At 49.9% G+C, this 25,012-nt stretch overlaps 1 protein-coding gene across 1 annotated transcript in view; it reads right to left on the bottom strand.

Annotated features, from left to right (window-relative positions):
- GALNT17 (polypeptide N-acetylgalactosaminyltransferase 17) overlaps positions 1-25,012 on the bottom strand; it is a 210,257-nt gene that overhangs the window by 135,932 nt on the left and 49,313 nt on the right. Inside the window, exon 2 of the mRNA XM_038157887.1 lies at positions 16,750-16,933. Coding sequence (XP_038013815.1) covers positions 16,750-16,933 — 184 coding nt within the window. The remainder of the gene's footprint in view (positions 1-16,749; positions 16,934-25,012) is intronic.

Below are 25,012 nucleotides of genomic sequence, written 5' to 3'. Positions count from 1 at the left end.
AGGTGACACAACTCCTGCATTGTGACCACCACCACCTTTACTGGGTCCCAGATCTTTATTCTCCATAAAGCCCAAGTCTGCAAACATGAGAACCTGCACGGAAACCCTCAAAACAAATGTATTTACAGAGAACATCTTTTCACCTGGTTTATGTAAGAAACCGTCCCAAAACAAAGGAAGGCTGAGAAGGGGAGCTGGGGAAAGAGGAAGCAGGGCTGAGTTTCTGCTGAACAGCTTGGCACACATCAGGCTGGATTAATCAAGTCAGCCAAATTCAAAAGACAAAAAGCATAAACCCCAGCTCTGCTCCAATGCATGTTTGCCTGCTGCAGAGCCTGCTTTGAATCCTCTGATCGTTTGTTTTTTGCTCAGCACACAGCTGTAAATCCACTCTTCAGAGCAGCCAGTGAGATTAGGATGTTTATTGTCTGTCTCAGCAACAGAAAAGGGATATCCCAGCATTTACTGCCTCATGATCCCTCAGCAGAAAAATCACCTGGAATCACAACAAACACTCCTGGAGCACAGAGAGGTCAAAGTGGCAGCTAACATTTACAAACCACCTCTTGCTGCCCAGTGATTTAACAAGATCCACTCTATCACTCAATTAACACCTCTCACCTGGGGCACAAAGCCATTTCCATCAACCACCTGGAACTGCCCTGTCTGGCATCAGCCAAACCCCAATGGTTTCTACACCTTCCCTTCCCAATATAACCCACTGATCAACACCAATAAATGCAGATAATGGAGAGCCTGGAGCGTGGACTGTTCCTAGACAACAGAGGCACTCCTTGGCTTCAAGGGCTCTTCACTCCTTGGCCTTCAGATCAGTCCCCACACAGGGACGGGGACTCCCCCCTTGCCTTGGGCAGCCCCTTCCAATGTCTGACCCCCCTTTCAGTGAGGAATTTCCTCCATATCCAATCTAAACCTCCCCATGCCTAGCCTGAGGCCCTTCCCTCTCCTCCTGGCCCTGTTCCCTGGGAGCAGAGCCACAACAATCGTCCATCCCTCAAACCCAGGACACAAAAGACACCCTGTGCAGTGCCCACGTTCCACACAGGCTGGAACAGGAGCCACTCAGGGTGGGCAGGCCCTGCTCTGCTTTGGATGGATGTCAGGTCTGAAAATACATCCAGGAGAAAAGGTCAACAAAATAACAGCAGGAAAACAGCAGCCTGCTCTGTGCAGCCCCTGGAACACACAGCCCCTTGGCCTGCCGGGCCACAGACAGGGATGGCAGCAGCCTGGGAGATCACTCTGGAGCACACTCATGGCTGGGGCAGGTGTGGGACCTGCTCTGTGCTGCTCAGGGAGGGTCTGAGGAGCAGAGTCTGCTCCTCAGTGCCGGGCACAGACAGGGATGGCAGCAGCCTGGGAGATCACTCTGGAGCACACTCATGGCTGGGGCAGGTGTGGGACCTGCTCTGTGCTGCTCAGGGAGGGTCTGAGGAGCAGAGTCTGCTCAGACTGGCTGATGACCTGAGTTCTATTTCACAACTACAGCACCATCAGCTCTGATGCTGCACCATCCATCATCTTCCCAGGGATGCCCCCAGGGCTGTTCAGGACAAAAATGTCCCCCAGAGCATGAAGGGGACATCTCTACCTGTCCTTCTGAAATGCCACCAGCAGCAACCACCACGGAGAGGGCTGAACCCCCCGGGTCTGCAGAACACCTGTGGCTCTAGGGCTCTGGGCTGCTCCCTCACCCTCTGGAGTTATTCCTACAGCTCCTAATGGGGTCCTGCTGCACCCCTCTCCAACTCTGTGGGATCAGCCATCACAGACAGCACACAGGGAGAGTCAGACACAGCAATCTGTGCCAGCTGGCACAAAACGGACCCAGATCACAGACTCACTGAGTGGGGTTTGGTTGGAAGGGACCTCAAATCATTTCAGCCCATGCAGATCCTGTGTACCTGTGGGAGAATATAGGGCAGACAAAGAAAGGTTCTGATTATGGACAGCACACCTCTTTATAAAGTAGATCCTGGTGATGGGTTCCCTAAGATTTCCTCCTCTCCTCCATATCAGAGTGTCAGATCTCCCTCCCTCCTGCCCCCGCTCCTTTATTTCTAATTCTGAGCACCCAGGAGCTCCCCAGTCTGGATCCTGACTTATTAATGATTTCTCTTTTGCCCATCTCACTAAATAAATCCAGCTAACGTGCTTATCAGGAGCTTATCCCCTCCTGACATTTCAGTCTTGTAGCAGACTCAAGGGTGTGAATATTTAAACAGGCAAATATTCTTTTGATCAGCAGAATAAATGAATTGTTACTTCCTGTTCTTAAAAACACTGTGGACATTATAGAAGTGCTCAGCTATGTTGGCACATCTTCCATAGGGCTGTGGAGCTGTTCCTATAAAACATGGCTCAGGAGCAGAGAGAGAGTTCCACTCACACATATTTAAATCCCTTTTTTACAATGAGCTATGGAACTGCCACATTAGAGCCAAGGGTGTGTGAGACACAGCTCGGTCAGAATTAGTGCACAGGAAGTGAAATTCTCCCCAGATTCCTATCCCAGAGATTGCTGCTTCAGGAAAACATCAGCTTGGAACTGAAAGAGTACCCCTGCATCTCTCAGTGCTGAGGTTCCCAAAACTGAGAGCCCTCCCCAAATAGGAAGTACCAGCAATCTTACCCCATTACAGAGACAGAGGTCAGGACCCCTCCCATGTGTGCTGCAGGAGCCCACAGTGTGCCCCTGTCACTTGGCACTTTTCAGGACAGCACAAGGAATGACATCCACTGTGCCCAGTTCTTGCACAGAGCCCCTGGCTCCTCATCAGTCCCAGCAGGACAAGGCAGGGCTGGCCACAGCCTCTGCCCTGCATGACCAAGCTCCAGGGTCTCCTCATGGCCACATCTGGCTACATCTGGCCATCCACAGCACAACTGGGGGCTCCCAGTTTGACAGGTCCTCAGAAGGAGGCTACTGTCCCCTTAACCAAGGCAGGAGGGATTGAAACACAAGATGTTGAGGTTATGATGCTCAGGGATGAAGGGGTCATCCCAAGGAGACAGGGTCAGCAGGGCTCAGGAGTGAAGGCTGCAGGTCCTGCTGCCTGGCTGGTGGCCTTTCTCTCCTCCCAGGCAAGGTAGATTGGCCAGGCAGGAAATTCAGGAGCATTTTTTTCTCTGTTTGTTTTAAAACAGTGCCCTGCAAACAGAGCTGAACTCTGAATGATGTCCAAACAGGCCTGGAGTGAAGGAGCAGGCTTTGCAAAGGCTCTCTGCAGCATTTGACAGGATCACAGCAGAGGCAGCAGCACCCTGAGCTCGCCTGCCAGGAGGAGCCCAGGCTGTGAGACAAGGTCAGCTCAGAGTCCATCACCATGTGCTGAGCAGCTCCTGTGTGCCAGCAGGACAGGGCAGGCAGGAGCCCTGACTCTGCTCCACAGGGACAACACCAGGTCCTGGCCACTGGCAAGGGCTGGGTGCTCACAGATGAAAGGCAGTAATGTCAAATTGTAAATTAAATTAACAGTAAGCTGTAAATTAACAGTGCATATTCTGAGAGCCTCTGTTGGAGGCAGCTGCTGCTCTGCAGCTGCTCATGTAGGCACAGTCCTGGACAAGGTAACTCACAGACATCTCATCTAAGGCAGAAGCCAGAGCTCCCTTCAAGGTGGATGAAGTGACACTGTCACTACCAAAGGACAGTTTATTCCAGTTTATACCATCCCAGGTATATTTCTGTCTGGTAAAACAAGCTGAAGCTGGTTTTTGGGAAGGTGAAAATACCTTCTTCCTCTCCTGATCAGAGGCAGCCCCAGGCTGAAGGCTCAGGCAAACATCAGTGAGGGAAGGGAGTCCTTCATGCCCCTGCCAGGGACTCCAGGGTGACAGTGCCACCAGCAAACGTCCCAGCTGTGCTCAGGTAGGTTGGGATGAAACTGGCACTGCTGGAAACCTTCCCTCTCAAATTGAAAATGAAATCCTTGGTACAGAGCCTGAGGTAGGAGTGTTTTACTTGAATAGATTTCATGGGAACCCGGGAGTTTGACATCCCCAGGACAGGCTTGGGGCAATGAAGAAGAAAAGTGGCCACCAATTGTGCTGCCTGGAACAAGGCAGAAGGATGCCACTGCTGGAAGAGCTGGCATAAAAATGATGAACTTAAAAGGCACAATGGACTTTTAGAGACAGCTCTTCTTCTTTGTGATCACAGAGCCACGCTGCTGACAGCTTTATGAACTGGAAGATGAAGAGGTTTTTAAACCTTTCCCATTACATACAGACATCACTGGATAAGTTTGTTTAACCTCTGCCAGAATTGGATCAGCCTCAGCAGAGGGGTGTCACTGAGCCCTGTCTGCCAAATTCCTGCATGGGGAATGTCCCACAGGAAGGGCTCTGCCATCCCAGCAAATGTCACACAGGGAGAGCTCTGCCATCCCCAAATCCCAGAGCTGGCACCAGGGAGACCTCTGCCATCCCAACATCCCAGAGCTGGCACCAGGGAGAGCTCTGCCATCCCCAAATCCCAGAGCTGGCACCAGGGAGAGCACTGCCATCCCCAAATCCCAGAACTGGCACCATCCCAGCCCAGCCCAGCCCAGGCTGCTCACCAGGGCACACTGACACATTGGTGAGACACTTGTACTGCTGTGGGTGGAAAAGAATAAAAATGAGTCCCAAGCACTATCAGAAGAGTCAAAACCAGCAGATGGGGCTGATTTAGGTCTGCTTTTCCCCTCAGATTCAGTGTCAGGTACCATTTAACTGAATGCAATGAACTGCCCATAAATACTGGTGCTCCTTCATGTAGGGGACATTGAGGATGGAGAATTAACAAACCAAAGACCACACACAAGTCTTCATTCCAAAGTGCCACAAGCTTCCCTTTATTCCACAGAGGAAGCTCCACACCAGCCCTGCTATTCTGTGGAGAGATTTGCTCCTGGGTGGCTTTTCTGCTGTCACAGGTGACATCATCCACCTCTGCCAAACAAAATACACAACAGACAGAGCTGGGGGACAAAGGTGACCAGCTCAGAGCCCAAGCACACAAAGGCACCCACTTTAAATCAGTGCAAAACTGCAACACCATGAAACACCTCACAGCAGGTAGGGAGGGATCCAACCCAACACAGCCAGCCAAACAAAAGCTGAATTATCACAAGGTTTAAAAAAAAAAAAACCACAAATAAAAAACCTCCAACTTTTTCCTCTTCCCTCACAAAACCCCAAACCAAAACACAATCAGATTTTAGTGACAGGCTGGAGATGCCCCACAAGTGGGGTTTCACATCTTTTTTGTTGTGCCTGCCTTCTCCTGCAGAGATCCAAAGGACAGCAGCCACAGCTCCCTGCACAGACACTTCAGAAACCTTCCAGTGCCACTCCAGCCCAGAGACCAGGATTTGGGCTGGAGATTTGTTTGCTGCCACACCAGAGATGCTGACAGGAGCATCTAAAGCCTGACACAGTGACACAGCTCCTCTGTCACCCTGCCAGCAGCCCAGCCCTCAGAGGAGCCAGGCATGGCAGTGAGTGCACCCTGCCTGCCTGGGTGTGTCTGGAGGAGCACTGGCCATGGATGTGGCACTTGGGGACATGGTGGTGGCCTTGACCATGCTGGGCTCAATGGCCCTGGACAGCTTCTCCAACCTAAATAATTCCATAACACACTTGAGAAAACACAGCAAACTCATAGCAAAATATGTGCAGAGATACACAATGAACTTTAAAGCCTTAAATGTGATTTCTGATGAGCTTAACTCCACACCTTCCCAAGACATCCTTGTCACCTACACACACCAGGAGTTTGCATGCACACCTGAAAAGTGGGGAATTCTGGACTCTTCTTCTCTCTCCTCCTCACCTTACCAAGGCCATTGGACTTTCCCCTGCTTTTCACCAGCCCTAACACCAGAACTCCCCCCACGTGCACAGCCAAACACACCCAAGGCTTGGCTTTGCTGCCTGCAGCTTCTCAGGTTCCCTCTGGCCCACAGAAAACCCCCAGGAACTTAGCAGCTGAAGGCCTGGGAGGTGAATCCTGATGCATCCATGGGGCCCTGAAGGGATTGGATTATTTCCCTATGGCTGGGCTCCAAAGCACCATGGCTGAAGGACAGAATGTTGTAAATCCCACTGCAAGGTTCTGCAGTGCCAGCACAGTCAGGTTCAAGCTCCCTGCATGCCTTACTCCACAGGCACTGCTTCCCAGCTCTTCCCTACACTCTGTGCTGCTTCCTGCCTGCAAACCTCAATGGCAGAGGAAAAACCTGCTGGGTTTGTCCTTCTGGTGACAAGCAGCTCCACAAATGAAACCCACTGGTACCAAACAAGCTGCATTTGCGCTGTCCTCTGAAATAAAGCTTCACCAGGAAATGAATTGATCTCCATTTGGCCTTTGTAAAGATTATGAGCAGGCTTTAAAGAAAGCAAATGCTCAGCCTGCTATTCATCCTGCCACTTCCTCATCATGCTCCATTCATTAATTGCTTATTCTACTTTGGATTTTGCTGATTCAGTGCACATGTCTGCTTGCAAAAGGGACTGCCAACATTAAATCTATTGTGTCTATCCTGTGATGTACATTTTTTGTGACCCAAGCGTCCTAATACACCTAATGCTGTCTGGTACAGGTCTCTGTTTACAGATCCAGGTTCTCAAATTATTTCTGACCACAAAGCCCTGAAACTTCCTCACATTTCCCCAGGAAACTCGATTTCAAAGCACCTACTTTATTCCCAGTCATTCTTCTTCAGAAATGTTCAGCTCTATTTTAGAATTAGCATCTCAAAAATAGGCATTACAATTTAGGGACATTCAGACATTTCTAAAGGCACATTACTTGGCAAGTCCTAAGAAGAAATCATCTGCAAAGTTGTAAAAACAGAATGTAGAGAATGGGATTTACTCTGGCGAGAGGCTCTTGTAATAAAGTTATTAGGCTGAGACAGATCTAAGGGAGATAAAAGCCAGAGCAATTCCGAGTGTCACATCCACTTACCCAGCTCTGCCCATGCCCAGCTCTTTCACACACACACACACACACAATAAGTCATTGAGACCTTCTTGCTCTTGGATTTTCCTGCTGGAAAACTGCACAAATGGCTGCAAGACCAAGGCTGTCAAAGCAGCAGAGCTCGACTCCCCCTCTGCCTGATCTGGCTGGGCATGTGCTGGTTTGGAACAGAAAAGCTCTGGGCAGTCCAGGGGAGCAGGCTGGTGGCACAAACAAACACACAAGCCCTAATTTCCTTGGAAGCCAACTGGAGAGAAGTGTATCCAAAGCTTAAATTGCTTCATTTATTCTCATAAGCACAGTTTAGGCAGAAGTATTTATGATAACACAGGTATTTTTCAGCAGAGTTCAGAGGAGCACGAAAGCAAGTTGTTAAATTACACTAATCCCATCCTCTGCCAAAGTGATCATTTAATACTTCTGTTTACATTAGGAACAGTTTTATAGCACACTCCTGCCACAGAAGTCTTCCCTGAAGCACCATGTTCCCAACTTACAAGAACAGGTAATAACTTTGCAGTCAGGAAGGGAAAATTGACAATTAGTGGAATGTATGGCATAAAGAACCCCAAGGTGCTGTGCTATAAATCCATGGTCACAGTGTTTGCAGGTGACACTGAGCAGCACAATGGAAATAAGAGACTCTCTAACAGACACTAAACAACTCCAGCTGCTTTCCCCAAAGCACTTTCTTCCCAACTGGGTTTAAAGAAGATATTGGGACTTCAAGCACCAAAGGCTTCTGACATACTCCTGAACCCACACAAGCTGCCAAAGTGTGCTCCAGTGACCTCTGCTTCAAAAGGAAAAGAAAAAGTTGTCCTGTGTCCCCATCTAAATCCATGCAGCACAAATCCCTAAACTTTTCCACAGGGAGTCTGACAGCTCCAGTTCTAGGGGGAGCCAGCCCCAGCTGCCTGTGTGTCCAAGGAACCAGGCTGCTCCTGCAGGTCACAGGAATGGGCTGAAATAATAACCAACAAATGTAAAGCACGGCTGGAAAAGTATGCTTTTAGAGCCTTTACTTGCCCAGTTTTCAAGAAAAAGCAGTGCTGGAAGTGAAGAGCAGCATGTCCAAACACACCGAGGAATAAAGATCAATATTGGTATTTATTCAACAGCCTGCTGGTTGGTATTAGTGCTGGGAAAGCTGTGGAGCAGCAAAGAGGCTTTTTCCTCTCTGCAAATCATCCCAAAGGCAGCAGAAGCTGCAGCCCCATCCCTGGAGGGCAGGAGGGGCACAGGGCACCAGCAGCCCCTGCACACACAGAGCAGCAGCAGCAGCTCCTCGGAGCTCAGGGCCCTAAGATGCAGGAGAAATAAAAACCTGAGTGTGTATTGAGTTGGGTTTGGAACGATCTTCTACCCCCATGACCTTCAGAGCGGGGAGGGCTGTGCCTGGGCACAGCCTCGAGTGACACCAGCAGGACCTTGCTGGGCTGCAGCTCCTCCTGAGGGGCAGCTCTGATCTCTGCTCGGTGTGACAGGGACAGGAACGGCTGGGGCTGGGCCAGAGCAGGCTCAAGCTGGAGATCAGGGAAGGGTTCTTCCCCCAGAGGGTGCTGGGCACTGCCCAGGGAATGGGCACAGCCCCGAGGCTGCCAGAGCTCCAGGAGCTGCCAGGGATGCCCAGGCTGGGACTGTTGGGGTGTGTGTGCAGGGCCAGGGGCTGGATGATCCCTGGGGGTCCCTTCCAGCTCAGGATGTCCCAGGACATCTTTTCTCACTTCAGAAGAGACTGAGGAGCTGATGACTGACAGCAGTCCCTGCATAAAACAACTCCCAGCATCCTCCCCAGCCTCTCCTGCAGGGACACAGGATCTGGATGGGTGCAGAGGTGACACAACTCCTGCCCAGGCTCCCCATGGAAAGGTCCCAGCCCTGAGGCTGCCAGAGCTCCAGGAGTGTTTGGACACTGCTCCCAGGGATGCCCAGGCTGGGATTGTTGGGGGGTCTGTGCAGGGCCAGGGCTGGACTGGGTGATTTTGCTCCTCACTTCAAGACAGACCGTGAGGGACTGGAGCGTGTCCAGAGAAGGGAACGGAGCTGGGATGGGTCTGGAGCCCCAGGAGCAGCTGAGGGAGCTGGGAAGGGGCTCAGTCTGGAGAAAAGGAGGCTCAGGGGGGCCCTTGTGGCTCTGCACAACTCCTGCCAGGAGGGGACAGCCGGGGGGGTCGGGCTCTGCTCCAGGGAACAGGGACAGGAGGAGAGGGAATGGCCTCAGGCTGGGCCAGGGGAGGCTCAGGGTGGACACCAGCAGGAATTTCCCCATGGAAAGGGTGCTCAGACACTGCCCAGGGAGGTTTGGAGTCCCCGTCCCTGGAGGTGCCCAGGGAAGGGCTGGAGGTGTCACTCAGAGCTCTGGGCTGGGGACAAGGTGGGGATGGGGCCCAGCTTGGACTGGATGGGCTGGGAGGGATTTTCCAGCCTCTATGATTCTCATTCTCCTGAGCTGGGTCCCTTCCAGCTCAGGAGGTTTCCATGACTTTTTGCAGCCTGGCAGATTAAAACTACCTGGAACCACACAGAGATGGGACAGATTGGGCAGGACAGAACAACACAGGGACAGAAAACATCCAACAATCCATCCCTGAGCTGCAAATCTGCTCTGGCTTTGGTGAGCCCTGTTCTGAGGCACAGATCCTGCACGCCTGAGCTGTGACACTGATACTCACTGCTTGATTTCTCTACTTGCTCTCCCAGAAAATTTTCAGGTGGCACCTTTCCAAGTACTGGAAAATATTACTTTTCCTTTTTTTTATGGCTGAAGCTATAAAAAGCCAAGGGCAGGAGTGTTTTTCACACAATGCTGGATCAAACCCACAACCATCTATTAGAAGAGAAGGTGCACAACCAGTCCTGGCTTTCTCTTAGAGCTGTAAGGATCTTTTAATACACTCCCACATGCAATTCAATGGGAATTTCACATCTGAAAAAGTAATTTTTTTGTTCTTCCACTGTCTTGATTCCTCTCTAGTTTTCCCTTCAGTTATTTGACAAAGAAAAACCCTACATCCTGTCTCTTTTTCTGGCTGTTGTTTGGATGTAGGACCGAAACCCATCACAGCACTCTTTGCAGATTGTAGTAGCACATTGTGCATGCAAGAGAGGAAGAGCTCTTCTGACCTCCTTTGTTTGCAATAAGCAGCAATCACAACAAATAAACAGGCATGAAACTCTATTTCCCAGCAAATATCACTCTCATAATTCAAGTAGTTTGTTTTGTCTTCTTAAATGTTGTCCTTCTCTGCAGACTCACTTCATCAAGCCTGGCTGAACAGCCCAGGGCAGGACACGAGTGACTGCCACATCACCACAAATGTGTGCTCAGGAATGTCCCAGATCCTTGAGAAGCCATCACTGAGCTCTCCCACTGGCTGCTGTAATATCTGCACATCTCAGACATTTCTACCACAGCCAACACAGTCCTGTGGGCAGGGGGAAAGGCAGAAAGCATTTTGTTTTATTCAAGGGGAGGAAATGAGATGACATGTATGGAGCTGTAACAGAGGCATCTCCTGCCCAAGCTGTGGCAGCTGTTGAGAAAATACCTAATTTCAGTGCCTTAGCCCCAGAGAAATCTGAGACAAGGGCACCTGCAAAGCCAGGGAGTTCAGTCACTCCCACAGTGGAAGGGATTTCTGTATTTTCACAGGAAAATAAGTGTGATGGCACACGGAACCTTCCCATCAGAGCCAAGCAGAGGACACAGGCTGAGCCCCCTGGCACAAACCATGGCCACTGTGGGCTCTGCAGGAGCATTTGGGATCCAGCACAAGAAATGGGAAGGCAGGAGTGGTCTCATGGGCAGGAGACTCAATTACAGCTTCCATGTGCATCCTCCTGGGCAGTCCTGCCATGTCTCAGTCACATCCACATCCATCACTTCCCAAATATGCATTCTGCTGTGATTAAAAAGCCAAAATGGAATTCTTGGGCCCTGCAACATCCCCTAGGTCTGAGGGAGGCTCTCCAGGGATGGGGAGAGATGCCAAGGGGAACAGGGCCTCCATCCACCCCACAAAGTGCTCTAGCACCCAACAGGTACAGAGAGCCCTCAGAGGCCACACAAATCCACTTGAAATAAAAATTAATCAGAACTTGATTTAGTTTCTTTAAGTTAAGTTGTCAAACAACAATCCAAAGTCTACCCAGAAGCTAAAACTCTCCATCTTCTGCACTGTATCCCAAAGAAAGGCTCAGCTTGCTGCTGCATGAGGTCCCTGGTAATAAAGCAGCCAAAGCCAGCTGGTGCTGAAATCCCACGGCAGCAGCTCCGGAAATAAACGAGTGATTCAGGCACTGAGAGCTGCAGGGGATGGCTCTGACTCAGCCCAAACACCACAGGGACAGTTACACCAGGCGGGGATGTGGAACTGTTCCCTCTTCAGCAGCAGGTGGTGGGGGGCTCTGCTCAGGGCACCTCTCCACAGGGTCCCAGGGCAAACACAGACCAGGTGCTATGAGAACACAGAGCAAATCAGGCTCCCAACACCTCCAAACCTTTTCCATCAGAGGATCCCAGAAGGGTTTGGGTTGGAAGGGACCTTAAGGCCCATCCAGTGCCACCCCTGCCATGGCAGGGACACCTTCCACTGTCCCAGGCTGCTCCAAGCCCAGTCCAACATGGCTTTGGGCACTGCCAGGGATGCAGGGGCAGCCACAACCTCCCTGGGTAACCTGTTCCTGTATCTCCCCACCCTCACAGGCAAGAATTCCTTCCCAATATCCCACACACCCCTGCCCTCTGGCATTTTTAAGCCATTCCCCCTCATCCTATCACTACATCCCCTTGTCCAAAGTCCCTTTCCAGGCACCTCCTGACCCATGTGCAGGACCCCAAGGCAGGCAGGAGAAGGGGTTGTGTCTCCAGGCTGGGAAGCCCTCAAAACATGTGAAAAATCAAACTCTGGGAGTTGCTTATCTCTTACACCATCCTTGCTCTTCACTTTAATACCTCGAGGCTCCCCTCCTGAGAACAGCTGTCGAGAGATTTGCAGCAGCAGGAATGTGTCATCTGCACCCAATGATCCAATAGTCCTAACAATTGTGGGTATTATTTCTCTTAAATCTACCCCTTAATCCTATAATGCCATAAAATACCACTGAATCAGAGCTTAGCGGGATTCCAGAAAAGAACAGACTTTTAAAGAGATAATGAGAACTCCACATTTATGTTGGATAGGATTGAAAGGAGAGAATGGGGGAGGCAGAACGTACCAGATGGGCAGATTATTTCATAGTTTCCCTTAATATGATTTCTTCAACCTGGAGCATCTGGTAATTCCACTATCAGAGATTAGATACTGGATAAGATGGACAGGCAGGCTGATCTACCAGAGCAATTTTATTTTCTGGCTACACATAGGAGAGGTTCCCATTAAATCCTGCATCACAGGGTAAAACAGAGGTGCATAAAATGTTGTATCCAAGCGGGGAATGTTTGCAGGCCCTGGCATCCCATGTAAATATGCTTCACTTTCAATATAGAAAACAACACATCTCCCAAACCCCATCCTCCCCAGGCAGGCAGCGAGTGCTGGGAATGGATAAACAATAAAACTCACACAGCAGCCTTGTCCTTCAGAGGCTTTTGCAGAAAATTGAGAAAATCTCTCCAGCTCATTTTTGTGAAGATTTGTGAAGAAGTCCTGCAGGCTGCAGGCAGCACCTTGGGTACTTCCAATCTGGAAGCTGAGATTGTTTTCCAGAACATGCAGGAATCTCATCTTAAAGCCAAAAAACCCAATCAAGCGTGATAGGCATGTGTTCCCATTGCCCTTCTCATTATGGCACTGCTTGGCAGCAAGTTCTGGAGTAACTCAGCCCAAAACACCAGTTCTGCCTATTTTAGCCCAAGGAAGAGCTTTCCCAGCCATCCCAGCTGGAATCTGTTACTTGGTTCACTGGAAAATCTCGTGCACAGCCAGCGCAGCCTTTCCTGCTCAGCAGAGGGTCGGGATCAGGGTAAGGTCCAGGAGTGGCAGGCACAGCTCCTGTTTGGAACCAGCTCCACACAGGTCATCCCAGACCTCTGGCACCACTGCTCTGGGAATCAGCCCAGGACAAACCCAAATCCCGCAGTGGGGAGCAGCAGGGAAGAGTTTCCACCTCCCAGCCCAGGTGAGCAGCCCCAGCAGCAGTGGGGAGAAGGGAAAGCAGAAAAGGGGAATAGGGAAGGGAAGAGAGGAGAGGGGAAAAGGGAACAGGAAAGGGGAAGGGGAAAGAGGAGAAGGGAAAAGGGAACAGGGAAGGGAAAAGAGGATGAGGGAAGGGGAAGTAAAAAAAGGAAAAGGGAAAGAAGGAAGGGGGAATGGGGAAGGGAAGAAGGAGAAAAGGGAAGGGATAAGGGAATTGGAATAGGAAAGGGGAGAGGGGAAAAAGGAAAAGGGAAGGGGGAAAGGGGAGAGAAGAAAGATGAAGGGGAAAAGGGAAGGGATAAGGGAAGGAGAAAGGGAAAGGAGAAAGGGAAAGGGGAAGGAAATAATTCAACTAAAGCAAAGATGATAATCCAAACTACCATAAAGTGACACCACAATTCCCCAAATCAGGGCAAATAAGTATTCTGCCTCAGCTCCTGGTGCTGGGAAAGACCTCACCTTCTTCTGAACATTATCCTCACACCTCTGGGACCATTTTCCCTGGGAAACTCCCTCCTTTCTCTGTCTCTGGGCAGGACTGAGAGGCCCTGAGCTGTGAGCTGTACTGGCTCCTCCTCACCAACATCTCCTAAAATCCCTCGGAGCAGGGATATCTGAGTCCCTAAACCCTCAGTGGTGCTGACCACAAGGTGCAGGGAGCCTGGAGACACAAAAATAAACACAAAATGTGCCAAACTTCCCCATAACTCTCCTTGCTCCACTTCCCTTTGGCCACAGGCTCAAGAAAGGAGCAGGAAAAGGCCTCAGAGCTCTGATGCAGCTTTGCTCAGCTCTCAGGGCAGTGACATTTGACCACATGAATCTTTCCTTAAAAACAGGGAAAACTGAGAGGAAAGGCTGGGGAGTGCCAGCCTGTGCCAGGACCAGTGCCAGTCCATTGGCATTCCAGACACTCTGCAGCCTTTAGCTGAACCAAACAGCTTCACTATTATATTTAAAACTACTACATGCTTTGTAATGCTTATCAGCTGGAGGGTTTTCAGCAGTTTTTCCCCACTAATGCTGCAATTTCAAAGCCATTTAGGCTAATTTCCCTTGACTGGAATCTATTTTAATCAGAGACCAGGATACTTGACTTAAATGGTTTGTGTTCAACCCTTCATAAAATCAGCCATAAAACTTTATGCACTAAATAGCAAGGGAACCTTGAAGCCAGAGGTAGGAAGAGGTGAAACTTTCCAAATTCTCCAGCAAACTCCAGTCTATTACACACAGACCAACTGTTCTCTTACAATACCAAGCCAATTGATCCCCAAAACAAAAAGAAATCCAATAAACAAAATGCACTCCTGAAGTTCTCACACAGATAAAAGGCAGTAAGTTGTGCAGCTGCACTCAGTACCCACAAATTCCCTCCCAAGTCTCAGCCCAGCTCCAAACTGAAGCATTTTTAATGCTGTGCCCTGTCCTCTCCCCCACTCTCCCATGGAATGATGGATAGTGGAACTGAGGAAAAATACAATGCAAGCCTGAAAATGTCAGAATTAATCCTTTTCTTCCCCCCAAATCTGAGGAGAAACATTACTTCTCAAATTAATTCTCGCCAAGTAACGCTGGCTCTGCTGGAAGTCAGAGCTGGGGATGAGAAATGGAAATCAGCAGCTCAGCCTCAGGTAAGTGCTGGAGAAGGTCTCGCTCCAAGGATCCAGCATTGTGCTGGGATTTGCATATCACAGAGGCAAAGGTGCAATTTGTACCTGCAATTCAGCCTGGCTGAGGAGCTGAAGCAGCACAATGCAGCCTGGGCCTCCATTCCTTTGGAAACTCATCCAGGGGTTTCTGTTGTCATTGGTTGACAGTCCTGGATGCTCCAAGGGGCTGCTTGGAATTCAGGCAGCACCCAGAGAGGTGAAGGAACAAGAGCTGCCCCTGCTCCCCTGGACAATCTGGAGCTCTGGGGACAGAGGGAACAAGAGCTGCCCCTGCTCCCCTGGACAATCTGGAGCTCTGGGGACAGAGGGAACAAGAGCTGCCCCTGCTGCCCCAGCCTGGACAATCTGGAGCTCTGGGGACAGAGGGAACAAGAGCTGGAGCTGCCCCTGCTCCCCTGGACAATCTGGAGCTCTGGGGACAGAGGGAACAAGAGCTGCCCCTGCTCCCCTGGACAATCTGGAGCTCTGGGGACAGAGGGAACAAGAGCTGCCCCTGCTGCCCCAGCCTGGACAATCTGGAGCTCTGGGGACAGAGGGAACAAGAGCTGGAGCTGCCCCTGCTCCCCTGGACAATCTGGAGCTCTGGGGACAGAGGGAACAAGAGCTGCCCCTGCTCCCCTGGACAATCTGGAGCTCTGGGGACAGAGGGAACAAGAGCTGCCCCTGCTCCCCTGGACAATCTGGAGCTCTGGGGACAGAGGGAACAAGAGCTGCCCCTGCTGCCCCAGCCTGGACAATCTGCCACCACCTGACACACAGAGCTGCATCCCTGGCTGCACGGTTTTCAATGCTCTGCAGATGCCAGGCAACATCTTTGTCACTGCCCCAATGACACAGGCATTGGACACGGATCTTTCACAATCTAAACCTCTCTCAGCTCATTTTTTTATCAGGGATTTCACTCCAGGCCAGGACAAACTGACACTTTCCTATTTTGAGGAACACTCTGGCAGCCATATCTAAAATTAACCTTCACAAAGATAAACTTGGAGCGTGTCTTTCTTCATCCTCTTAACAAAATGATGTGTCACCTCTTCTAAAGCCTGTTCTCCTGTGCTGCTTGGCAGGTAAACATCACCAGCACCTTAAAAGCTCAATCAAAAAAGGAGAGGAAGGATATTGCCTGTAGAAACTCCCTTTAAAGGCCCAGATCTCCAATGGGAGATCCCAGAGTGTCCCTGGAGAATCCCTGTGCTGGGAGGAGCCTGAGGGCAGCCCAAGGGCCCTGGAGGTCCTGCAGGGTCATGAAGGAGCTGACAAGAAGGGAGAGAGGAAGAATTTCTGCACATTTTTACAGGGTATTAAGCACCAAAACCTCAGTGAAAGCAGAGCTGAGCTTCTGATGGCATCACTTCCACTGAAAATCATGGACTGCTTCAGGAAAACAGAGACAGACTGGGAAGAAATTCACTTTTTTTCCCTGATAAATCATCTTGATGAACTCTCTCACTCTCTCCAACTACCTGGAACCAAGGTGGGGCCAGGTGGGGATCAGTTTCTTCTCCCAGGTACTAACTGCCAGGACAAGCAGAAACAGCCCTCAAGTTGTGCCAGGGGAGGTTTAGGTTGGCTGTTAGGAATTATTTCCTGACAAAAAGGGTGGTCAGGCCCTGGCACAGCTGCCCAGGGCAGTGCATCCCCATCCCTGGAGAGGTTTAACAGCTCTGTTGATGTGGCACTTGAGGACACAGGTGAGTGGTGGCCTTGGCAGTGCTGGGGAATGGTTGGACTCAACAACCTTTGAGGGTTTTCCAACATCAGTGGTTCTGTGACTCCACGAGCTCATTCCAGCCCAGCTACTCCCATTTCTCATCACTGAGCAGAGCCCTGTGAATGATGAGGGAAGAGCCAGAAGCACCAAACCTGACTGGGAAAGCACCAGCACTCCTGGCTCTGGGGGGACACCTGAACACAAACATTCCCTCCTGAAGCCCCTGGCACTTACTTGGTGGGGCGATAATCTGGGATGGAACGATCCAGGGAAATCTTCTCGCTGAGGTAGGAGTTGTAGCCATACTTCTCGTGGGGTCCCTTGGCTTTCTCCTCCTCCTCAGGGGACAGGGTGGCTGGGAGGCCACCCTTGCCTCGGCCACCATAGCCCTCAATGAGACCAAGGGACTTGGAGAGACCTGGGGGGAAAACAAAAACAACATCCCTGGTAAACCCATCCCTGGTAAAACCCATCCCTGGTAAAACCCATCCCTGGTAAAACTCATCATTGGTAAAACCCATCCCTGGTAAAACCCATCCTTGGTAAAACCCATTTTTGGTAAAACCCACCCCTGGTAAAACCCATCCCTGGTAAAACCCACCCCTGGTAAATATCATTGGTAAAACTCATCTCTGGCAAAACTCATCGTTATTATTTCCAACTCCAGAAGAAAAAAAAACCCACTAAAAATCCTGAGTATTTTGGGTTCCTGGCTCTTTTGGTATTTTCTGCAGACATTCCATGTCTTTCTTCTTTGGCCCAATGCTGGAATACAAATGACTCAAGTCTTGCAGTTCCTCACAGCTCAGGCACACTGCTCCTGCCAGCCCTGCCCCTGGCGTGCAGCTGATAACCTGTCCCAGGATCTGTGCATTTATGGAGTTGGTGGGGAGGTTATTCAGGCCTCCTTCCCACTCTCAGAGAGGTAATTACATGGAAGGTTAGATGTCCCCAGGAGAAGGATAGGTTGAACACAGAGCAGGAATAAAACAGGGTTGGTTAAGTGCCAGCTGAATGAATTTTTGCTCAGTGTGAACAGTGAACAGCATACAAATGGTAAGGATTTAAAAACAATTTCCCCTCAAACCTTTCTTATCTTTTAAAGTACAGTGTTCCCGACCCTTATCAAGGGGAATTATTTATTTATATCTGCATAGCTGAAGGAAATAGGCAAAGTTCAAAATGAGCTGCACATAAAGAGCTCCATGGATGATTTGGTGGTGGCTGTGGGAAGCCAAGTCCATGCCCATGTTATTTTTTATTAGACAGAACACCTGGAATTCTAATATTTTTCATTAGCAGAGATTCACTCTCTTTTTGTCAGAAACACAGAAATAATAAAGCTGCCTTTTGGTTTGCTTTTTTGTCTGTTTGGGTTTTTTATACTGAAAGATACCAGGGTATATTCCCATTGTTTCAATGGCAGAGCCCTGACGAGAGCAGATTTTGTCACCTCTGAAGCTTTTGAAGGGACAATCACCTTGACGTTAGTCCAGCTCCCAAACCTACCACTGCCTTCCATTGTCCTGGACAAAACATTCCTGTCTGCCCACAGAGACAGGAAAAAATGAGCTGGGAATGTAGATCACAGTTGGAAGCACAGTTTGAAGAATTATGATTATTATTACGATTATTATTATCATCATCATTGTTGTTGCTATTAGTATTAGTATTAGTATTTGTATTAGTATTCCTTCTGACAGGGAAACTCTCAACATCCTCCCCTGCTCTATGAGAGCCCTTCTGACCACACTGGGCTTGATTGGATTTTATCTGAGGACCATAACAACAAATCAGCTACCAGGAGCCCCAGGCTGTGATCACACATCCAGGCTGCCTTTCCCAGCTCCAGGCTGAGCAGGAGCCAGGGGATCACTCAGGAAGGCTGGGATGGGGGAGACTCTGTGGCCTGCAGAAGCTCAGCAGATCACTCCATGAACTTCCCAACCCAAAGTGGTTCCACTCTGGGAACCCTTAGCATCTCCCAGGTTGCTTTTAAAGCTAAATTTTGCTTTTCTTGATTCCTTTGAACACATTTCTCCCTGCCCCAGTGCTTTTTCTTTCTGTGCTTTGAAGCCACACACCTGTGAGGAGGGACATGGGGACTTTCTGAGGGGGGCAGAGGCTCCATGGATGGAGGATACTGAGTGGGATGTGGGAACCATGGACATCCCAGCTCCTGGCTCTGTTAGAAGCAGGCTTTAAAACCACAAGCTCAGGTTATTACCAACAGCTAATAACAGATCATTAACTCAGACACCAAGGCAATGCTTGTCCCAGAGCTCCACACTTGAAGCCAGCAGAGAAAGATGATCCCTCCAAGGATAATCCATCCCCCACAAGATCCCAGCCAGTCTCCAGAGGTTCTTACCTCTGGCTCAGGTAAGGGAATTGTGCTCCCAAGCACAGCACCTCAGTGAAGGACCTGGAATTCAACTTCCCACAGTGCTCAGAACACCACCAACCACCGAGGCCACGCCAGATCCCAGCACTCATTTCTCTGTGCTCACTCAGTTCATTTCCACACATTCTGTCTTTCTACTACTTTAAGTTGGTAAATGCTGATAAACCAACATCATCTAACCAAAGAAATCAATCAAATGGATCCATTTGTTTCGGGCAGGGCACACCATGAGCCCTCCATCCTGCCTTGCAGGAGAGCACCTGCAAGGAGAGTCATGGAGATGAACATTGCCAGGAGGGGTGTGCCAGGCAGGATCCCCTGTCTGTCTCTGAGCTGGTTCAACACAGGAACGTCACTCTGGTGTGTGACACTCTGGCACTCCAAGCAAGAGTCAAGAACATTTGTAAAGGAAGACAATTCATGTCCAAACAGAAGAGGAAGGAATTTGTTTCCAGGTGGCTGAAAAGGGCCTCAGGAGGGGTAGAACTGAACACAAATGGGGACAGCACATCCTCATCCAGTCAATCCATTCATCGGCTTTTATTCACCACATTTTTGGGCACCTTTCTGTGAACTTGGGGTGCCTTTGCTGTAACTTCAGGAATTACCCTGAGCCCAACCCATGTGGCTGCTCAGGATATTCTGGGATTCCATGAAACCTGCTTGGAACTGGCCTGGAAGGGCCAGAAGTGACACACAGAGACAGCATGAGCAAAAAAGGGAAAGAGGATGGTGCCATCAGCTCATTTCCCCAAAGAAAAGGTTGAAAGTAAAGAGTCAGGACTATTCCCAAGTCACAGAGCAAATCTTTTATCCTTCTGGGCAGGCACAAAGCAGAAATGCTGAACCTCTGCCAGAAAGTCTCTCCTGATGCCTGCTCCAGCATACCTGTAGTGATAAACAGCACTAATCCCCACAAAAATCTTCATCTTTGGAGTGGATTCAGCCCTAGGGAATTCTGCAAGCTCAGGAGATGGGAATGAGCTGCATGGAGATGAGATGTTGGTGCAGATCAGAGCTCTGAGCAGCCTCAAGCTTCACTCATCCAAAAGCCACACTCACCCAAAGCTAAAACAGGATTTTTTTTTTAGAATCTCCAAAAAATTCTGAACTTTGGAACAAATGGAATATATTGCTATTGCACTGCAGGAAGAGAAGGCAAAAGAAAAAGCAAGACACCACGTGGAGCTGCCAAGATCTGAGCCACTCCTGCTGAAACAGCCAGACACAGGATCCCTGGGGAGTGGCAGGAGTTGGTTTTCTTCAAGATGATATAAAAATTTAATCTCTACAGCAAAATTATTCCTAGACTGAGCACAGTTAGAGTAAATATATTAGTCTCTTCTTAAGCTGAGTGTATTTCAGGAGAAGGCAGGAGTTTTCTAGGACAGGGAAAACCTTTAGTGAAATACAATCTAATGTGATTTGCAGCCTTCATTTCCAAAGGCTCCCCAGGAGCTGGAGGGGGGGAAAAGCTTTTTGCTCCATGTCAGCCTGGATGAAGGAAAACATTTAGCCTCCCATCCAACCCTCAGCTGAGGAAACCTGTGATGGGGGTGCTGGGGAAGAAGGAAGAACTCTGAAATGAAAAGACATTTCTGAGAAATGGGTGCTGAGGGAAAACAACATCAACCTTGCAGGACCTGGAGGGGTCCCAGGGGGCTGCAGAGGGACTGGGGACAAGGGATGGAGGGACAGGACACAGGGAATGGCTTCCCACTGCCAGAGGGCAGGGATGGATGGGATATTGGGAAGGAATTGTTTCCTGGCAGGGTGGGCAGGCCCTGGCACAGGGTGCCCAGAGCAGCTGGGGCTGCCCCTGGATCCCTGGCAGTGCCCAAGGCCAGGCTGGACACTGGGGCTGGAGCAGCCTGGGACAGTGGAAGGTGTCCCTGCCATGGCAGGGGTGGAATGAGATGACATTTAAAGTCCCTTCCAACCTAAACCATTCTGGGGTTCTAATACAGGAAAGATTTCTGGAAAAACAAATTTTTAGCTGAATCTTTCCATATCTGTATCTCGTGCAGTATGAGGTACAGAGCACACAGAGCTCAGGGTGGAAGCCACATTCCAGCAGGGAAGAAGAACCTGAAGCCCCCCTTCTCTAGAAGGAATAAGTAATACTGAAATGGTACTGGAAAACACAGGAAGCATGAAGCAAAATTAAAGTAGATATCTCTGCAAAGCACAGCTCTTTGTCAGTGAAGCACAGTGGATTTTTCAGCCCCAAGAGCTCTCACAGGGATGTTTGTTCCTGGACTTCATCAGCCAGAGAGCTGAAGGCCAACAGGGAATCTCTGACCTGGGGAAAAGCCAGACCGAGGAGGTAAATGGCCCGATGGCATCGGCCATGTGTGACCTGCAGGGGAGCCAGAGAGAGGGGACACCCAGAGAGCCTCTCAGGGCAGCGTGTGAGGAACCAGAATTGCTGAAAGGGGCAGAATGTGCCAGGGAATGCTGGAAATTCTGGGGACTGCTGAAGCCTTTAGGGCTGTCCTGCTGATCACTGCAAGCACAGACTATTAAAGGGAGGACTCATTAACAATAAGGGGGATTGGCAGAAGACCAGGCACCAGTGTTCCTTTGCAGCCCTGGTGGAACCTGGGGCATGGGATTTTCTCTCCTTGCAGCAGTTTTTACACAATTTTACCCAGATTTGCTCAGACCTGTTGTTATTCCTCTGGGTGTAGGTTACACCTGTGGAACCCTGTGCTGCCACAGAGCTGTGGGAACTGTGCAGGGAATACAAACACAACTGTGCAGGGAATACAAGTCAGCTTCCTTTGCTGTCACTGCCTCTCCAAAGCATCCTCATACTCCTGCAAGGGAAACTAAAAGTAACTGTAAAGGGAGCAGAAAATTAGAGTTCACTTTCTCCTGGGGAAAAAACAGATATATTATAAAGTTTTAAAAGGAGCTTAAATACAAGAGCCCAGTGAAAAACCAGTACTCCCCTGAATCCTATACAATTCTATTCATGGTACATGCTACATTTATTTTTCCTGGGCCTGATCACTTATCAAAAATTTATCCCTTAAATCAGATGCTGCAGCTAAAGGGTCAGTGCTTCCCCTTCCACAGGACAGTCCTTTTCCAGGAGCTGGATTTTAGTGTATCAGGACATCTCCCCCAGTGCAGGAGTGCACAGAGCTGCCTGGTGTCCTTCACCATGCAAATGAAGTGTTGGTTTACTGCAGAGATTACCATGAGCATGGTGACTTTCAGAAATGGGGGGGGGTCACAAAAACTCCCACCCTCTGCCTTCATGCTGAATGACAAATGGGAACTCAGAAAAAGCAGCAGATGAATGGGCCCAGGCTTGGCAAGCAGGGATTTTAGCAGACACAAACTGAAAATAGAGCATATTTCACCTGTACTCCAACATATTGCATCTCTGAAAAAGCTCCTGCCTATGAAAAATTATGTGAATAATTCTGGCTGAAATGAATTTGTCCAACAGAGCATTAAGATTTCACTTAAACAATTGTGACAGGTAGGGGTAAGGGAATTGAACACATTTTCTTGCAGCCCAGCCAGGCAAGGACCAAAACCAGGATGGGCAGAGCTCATTTTGAAATATATTTAATAATATAGCCTTTTTAATGCCAGGCTGGATGGGGCTTGGAGCACCCTGGTCTGGTGGAAGGCATCCCTGGCCATGGCAGTGGAGGATGAGATGAGCTTTGAGGTCTCTTCCAACACAACCACTCTGGGATTCTCTGATTTAGGCTTAGATTAGATGATGACCTGTAGAAGAATGTTTTATGCCCGGCTGTGCTTACATCATTATGGGAGCAGTCAGACAACGTCCAGGTTTGTGCCCACCTTGCACTCCTTGGAAAGGATGGAGAAGGGAGCAGTCACTGCACAGGTCTGCAGTCTAGTTTGAAATGCTCTAACACAAATCTACATTTTCAGGTGCAAACACACAGGGATTCAAAACTGAAGTTTTCTTATCAATATAGAAATGGAAACAGAGGGAAATTACTTTCAGAGCCAGAGGGAGGATCAGCACCCAGAGCAAGGACAACACAGTCATCAGGACAATGTCAAAGCCTGTTTAGCCTATTACACAACCAGGTTCTGCTTCCAAATGATAATTCCCCAATCAAGATTTGCCCCTGGCACAAAACAACAGAAATCCTTCCCCAGGCCAGGGCTGTTTAGTTCTGAGGATGATTTATTTGGTTCCAACACCTGGGACTGGTGAAAGAGCTTAGACATCGCTCTGTCCTCCCTGAAAGTCCAAAAAGAGTGGCATTTACCACTCTGCTCACATTGATGAAATAACTTGTTAGAAAGGCAGAACTTGGCAGCAGAGCTGGTGCAGAGCAGAAATCCATGGGCTAAAGAAAGCTCTTTGCAGCTCAGCAGGGAGAGCAGGCACTGCTGCCACAGGAGTCTCAGGCACAGAGACCTTCTTCAGACACAGAAGACAAGCCTGAAGGTGATTCCTATCCTGGGGAAAACATGGAAACATGTGAAGCATTCCTGGAAATTTAACAGTGAGAGGAATGCCCTTCCCTGTGGGTGCAGCCCCCCCATTCCCCAGGAGCTGTTCTGCTGCTGCACTGCCCCTCTCAAAGGGGAAACTCCACCCAAGGAGCCAATCCCTTACAGCTGTCACAGGTTTGTCCCAAAATGACCAGTTACACCCCACTGCCCATCCTGTTTGTTCACATCCACAGCACCAGCAGCTGCCTGGGAATTCTGGATAACAGTCTGGGATCTGGGAGCCGGAAGGGATGAAGGGGATTGGCAGAAGAGGTAAAGAAAAGGGTTTATTGCAACAATCTCACCTGCATGTTATGACATAAATACAGATTTATACCTCTGACTAACACAGGGGACTGTCACATTCTGTAAATACTGGAGAAAAGGGAGGAAAAAGAGGCAAAAAGGAGTAGATCACAGTGTGTAACAAAAAGGAAAATCAGGATCAAAACCAATCACTAAGATCATTTAGTGAGAGAGCTGACCCAAGTTACATCACTTGAGATGTCAGAGAACTGGCTTTAGTAAGCCCTGGCTAAGGGCTGCTTTCAAGCATTCAATATTCCTGGGATTCAGGCACAAGCATTTCCCCACCAACACACAGCAAGGTATTTGCATAAGCGGTCAGACAGTCCAGAGCAGCCTTCCCATCAGCTGCTCCCTGGTCTGTTCCGGTGGCACAGATCTCCACAAAGCACCAGCATGACCAGGCAGCGGTGAGAAAGCACAGGAGGCCCTCAGAGAGGGGAAGGAACTCTGTTGAAAGCACCCAGCATACTGGTTTAGGTTGGAAGGGACTTTTAAAGTTCATCTCATCCCCATCCCTGCCATGGCAGGGACACCTCCCACTGTCCCAGGCTGCTCCAAGCCCTGTCCAGCCTGGCCTCGGGCACTGCCAGGGATCCAGGGGCAGCCCCAGCTGCTCTGTGCCAGACCTCCCCAGCACAGCCAGGTACCAGTGAGGAGACCCAAGCAGGGAGAGGGCAGATGCCCAGCAGAGCAGAGCAGGTGCCCAGCACAGCACAGCACGACAGCAGCTTCATCCAAGGCACCACCACCAGATCTGCAAGGCTGAAACATCCCTTGGTGAGGCGCTGCCATCAGCAGCCTGGGCTCAGGTTAATTCCAGAACCTTCATCCCCACCACCATCACTCTGCAGACAAAATGTTCACAGGCTCCTCCCTCCAGGCCTGTTGGGCCATCTCCCCCTCCTGGCTTAGGCCAGGGTGTGTGCTCTGTCCCCATCTGTCAGAGCTGGGGCAGTTCTCTGCTGGTCATGGGGCAGTTTTTTCTTTCTCTCTCCCACAGCCAATCCTCCCTCCAGGAGATCTCTGCTGTCCATGGCCACTGAGTGTCCCTGCATGGCTGATCAAATTCCATCATCCCATGGGGAGATGCTCTGCCCAGGGCAGGAGCCAAGCATTCCTGCCTGGATCCAATCTGAGCCTGGAACAGCACAGCAGCCTTTGCCCCCTGCATTGCCAGAGGAGCAGCTTTCTGCTGCCCTGCATTGCCAGAGGAAGAGCAGGCCCATCTCCAGCAGCCCTGGAGCTGCAGAGGAAAACTCCCCCCTTGTGCAGGATCCCTGCTCCAGCAGA

This window comes from Motacilla alba, chromosome 19, assembly GCF_015832195.1.
Source record: "Motacilla alba alba isolate MOTALB_02 chromosome 19, Motacilla_alba_V1.0_pri, whole genome shotgun sequence".
NCBI lineage: Eukaryota > Metazoa > Chordata > Aves > Passeriformes > Motacillidae > Motacilla > Motacilla alba.
The sequence above is the reverse complement of the archived record's forward strand: the minus strand, read 5'-3'. Positions and strand labels throughout refer to the sequence as shown.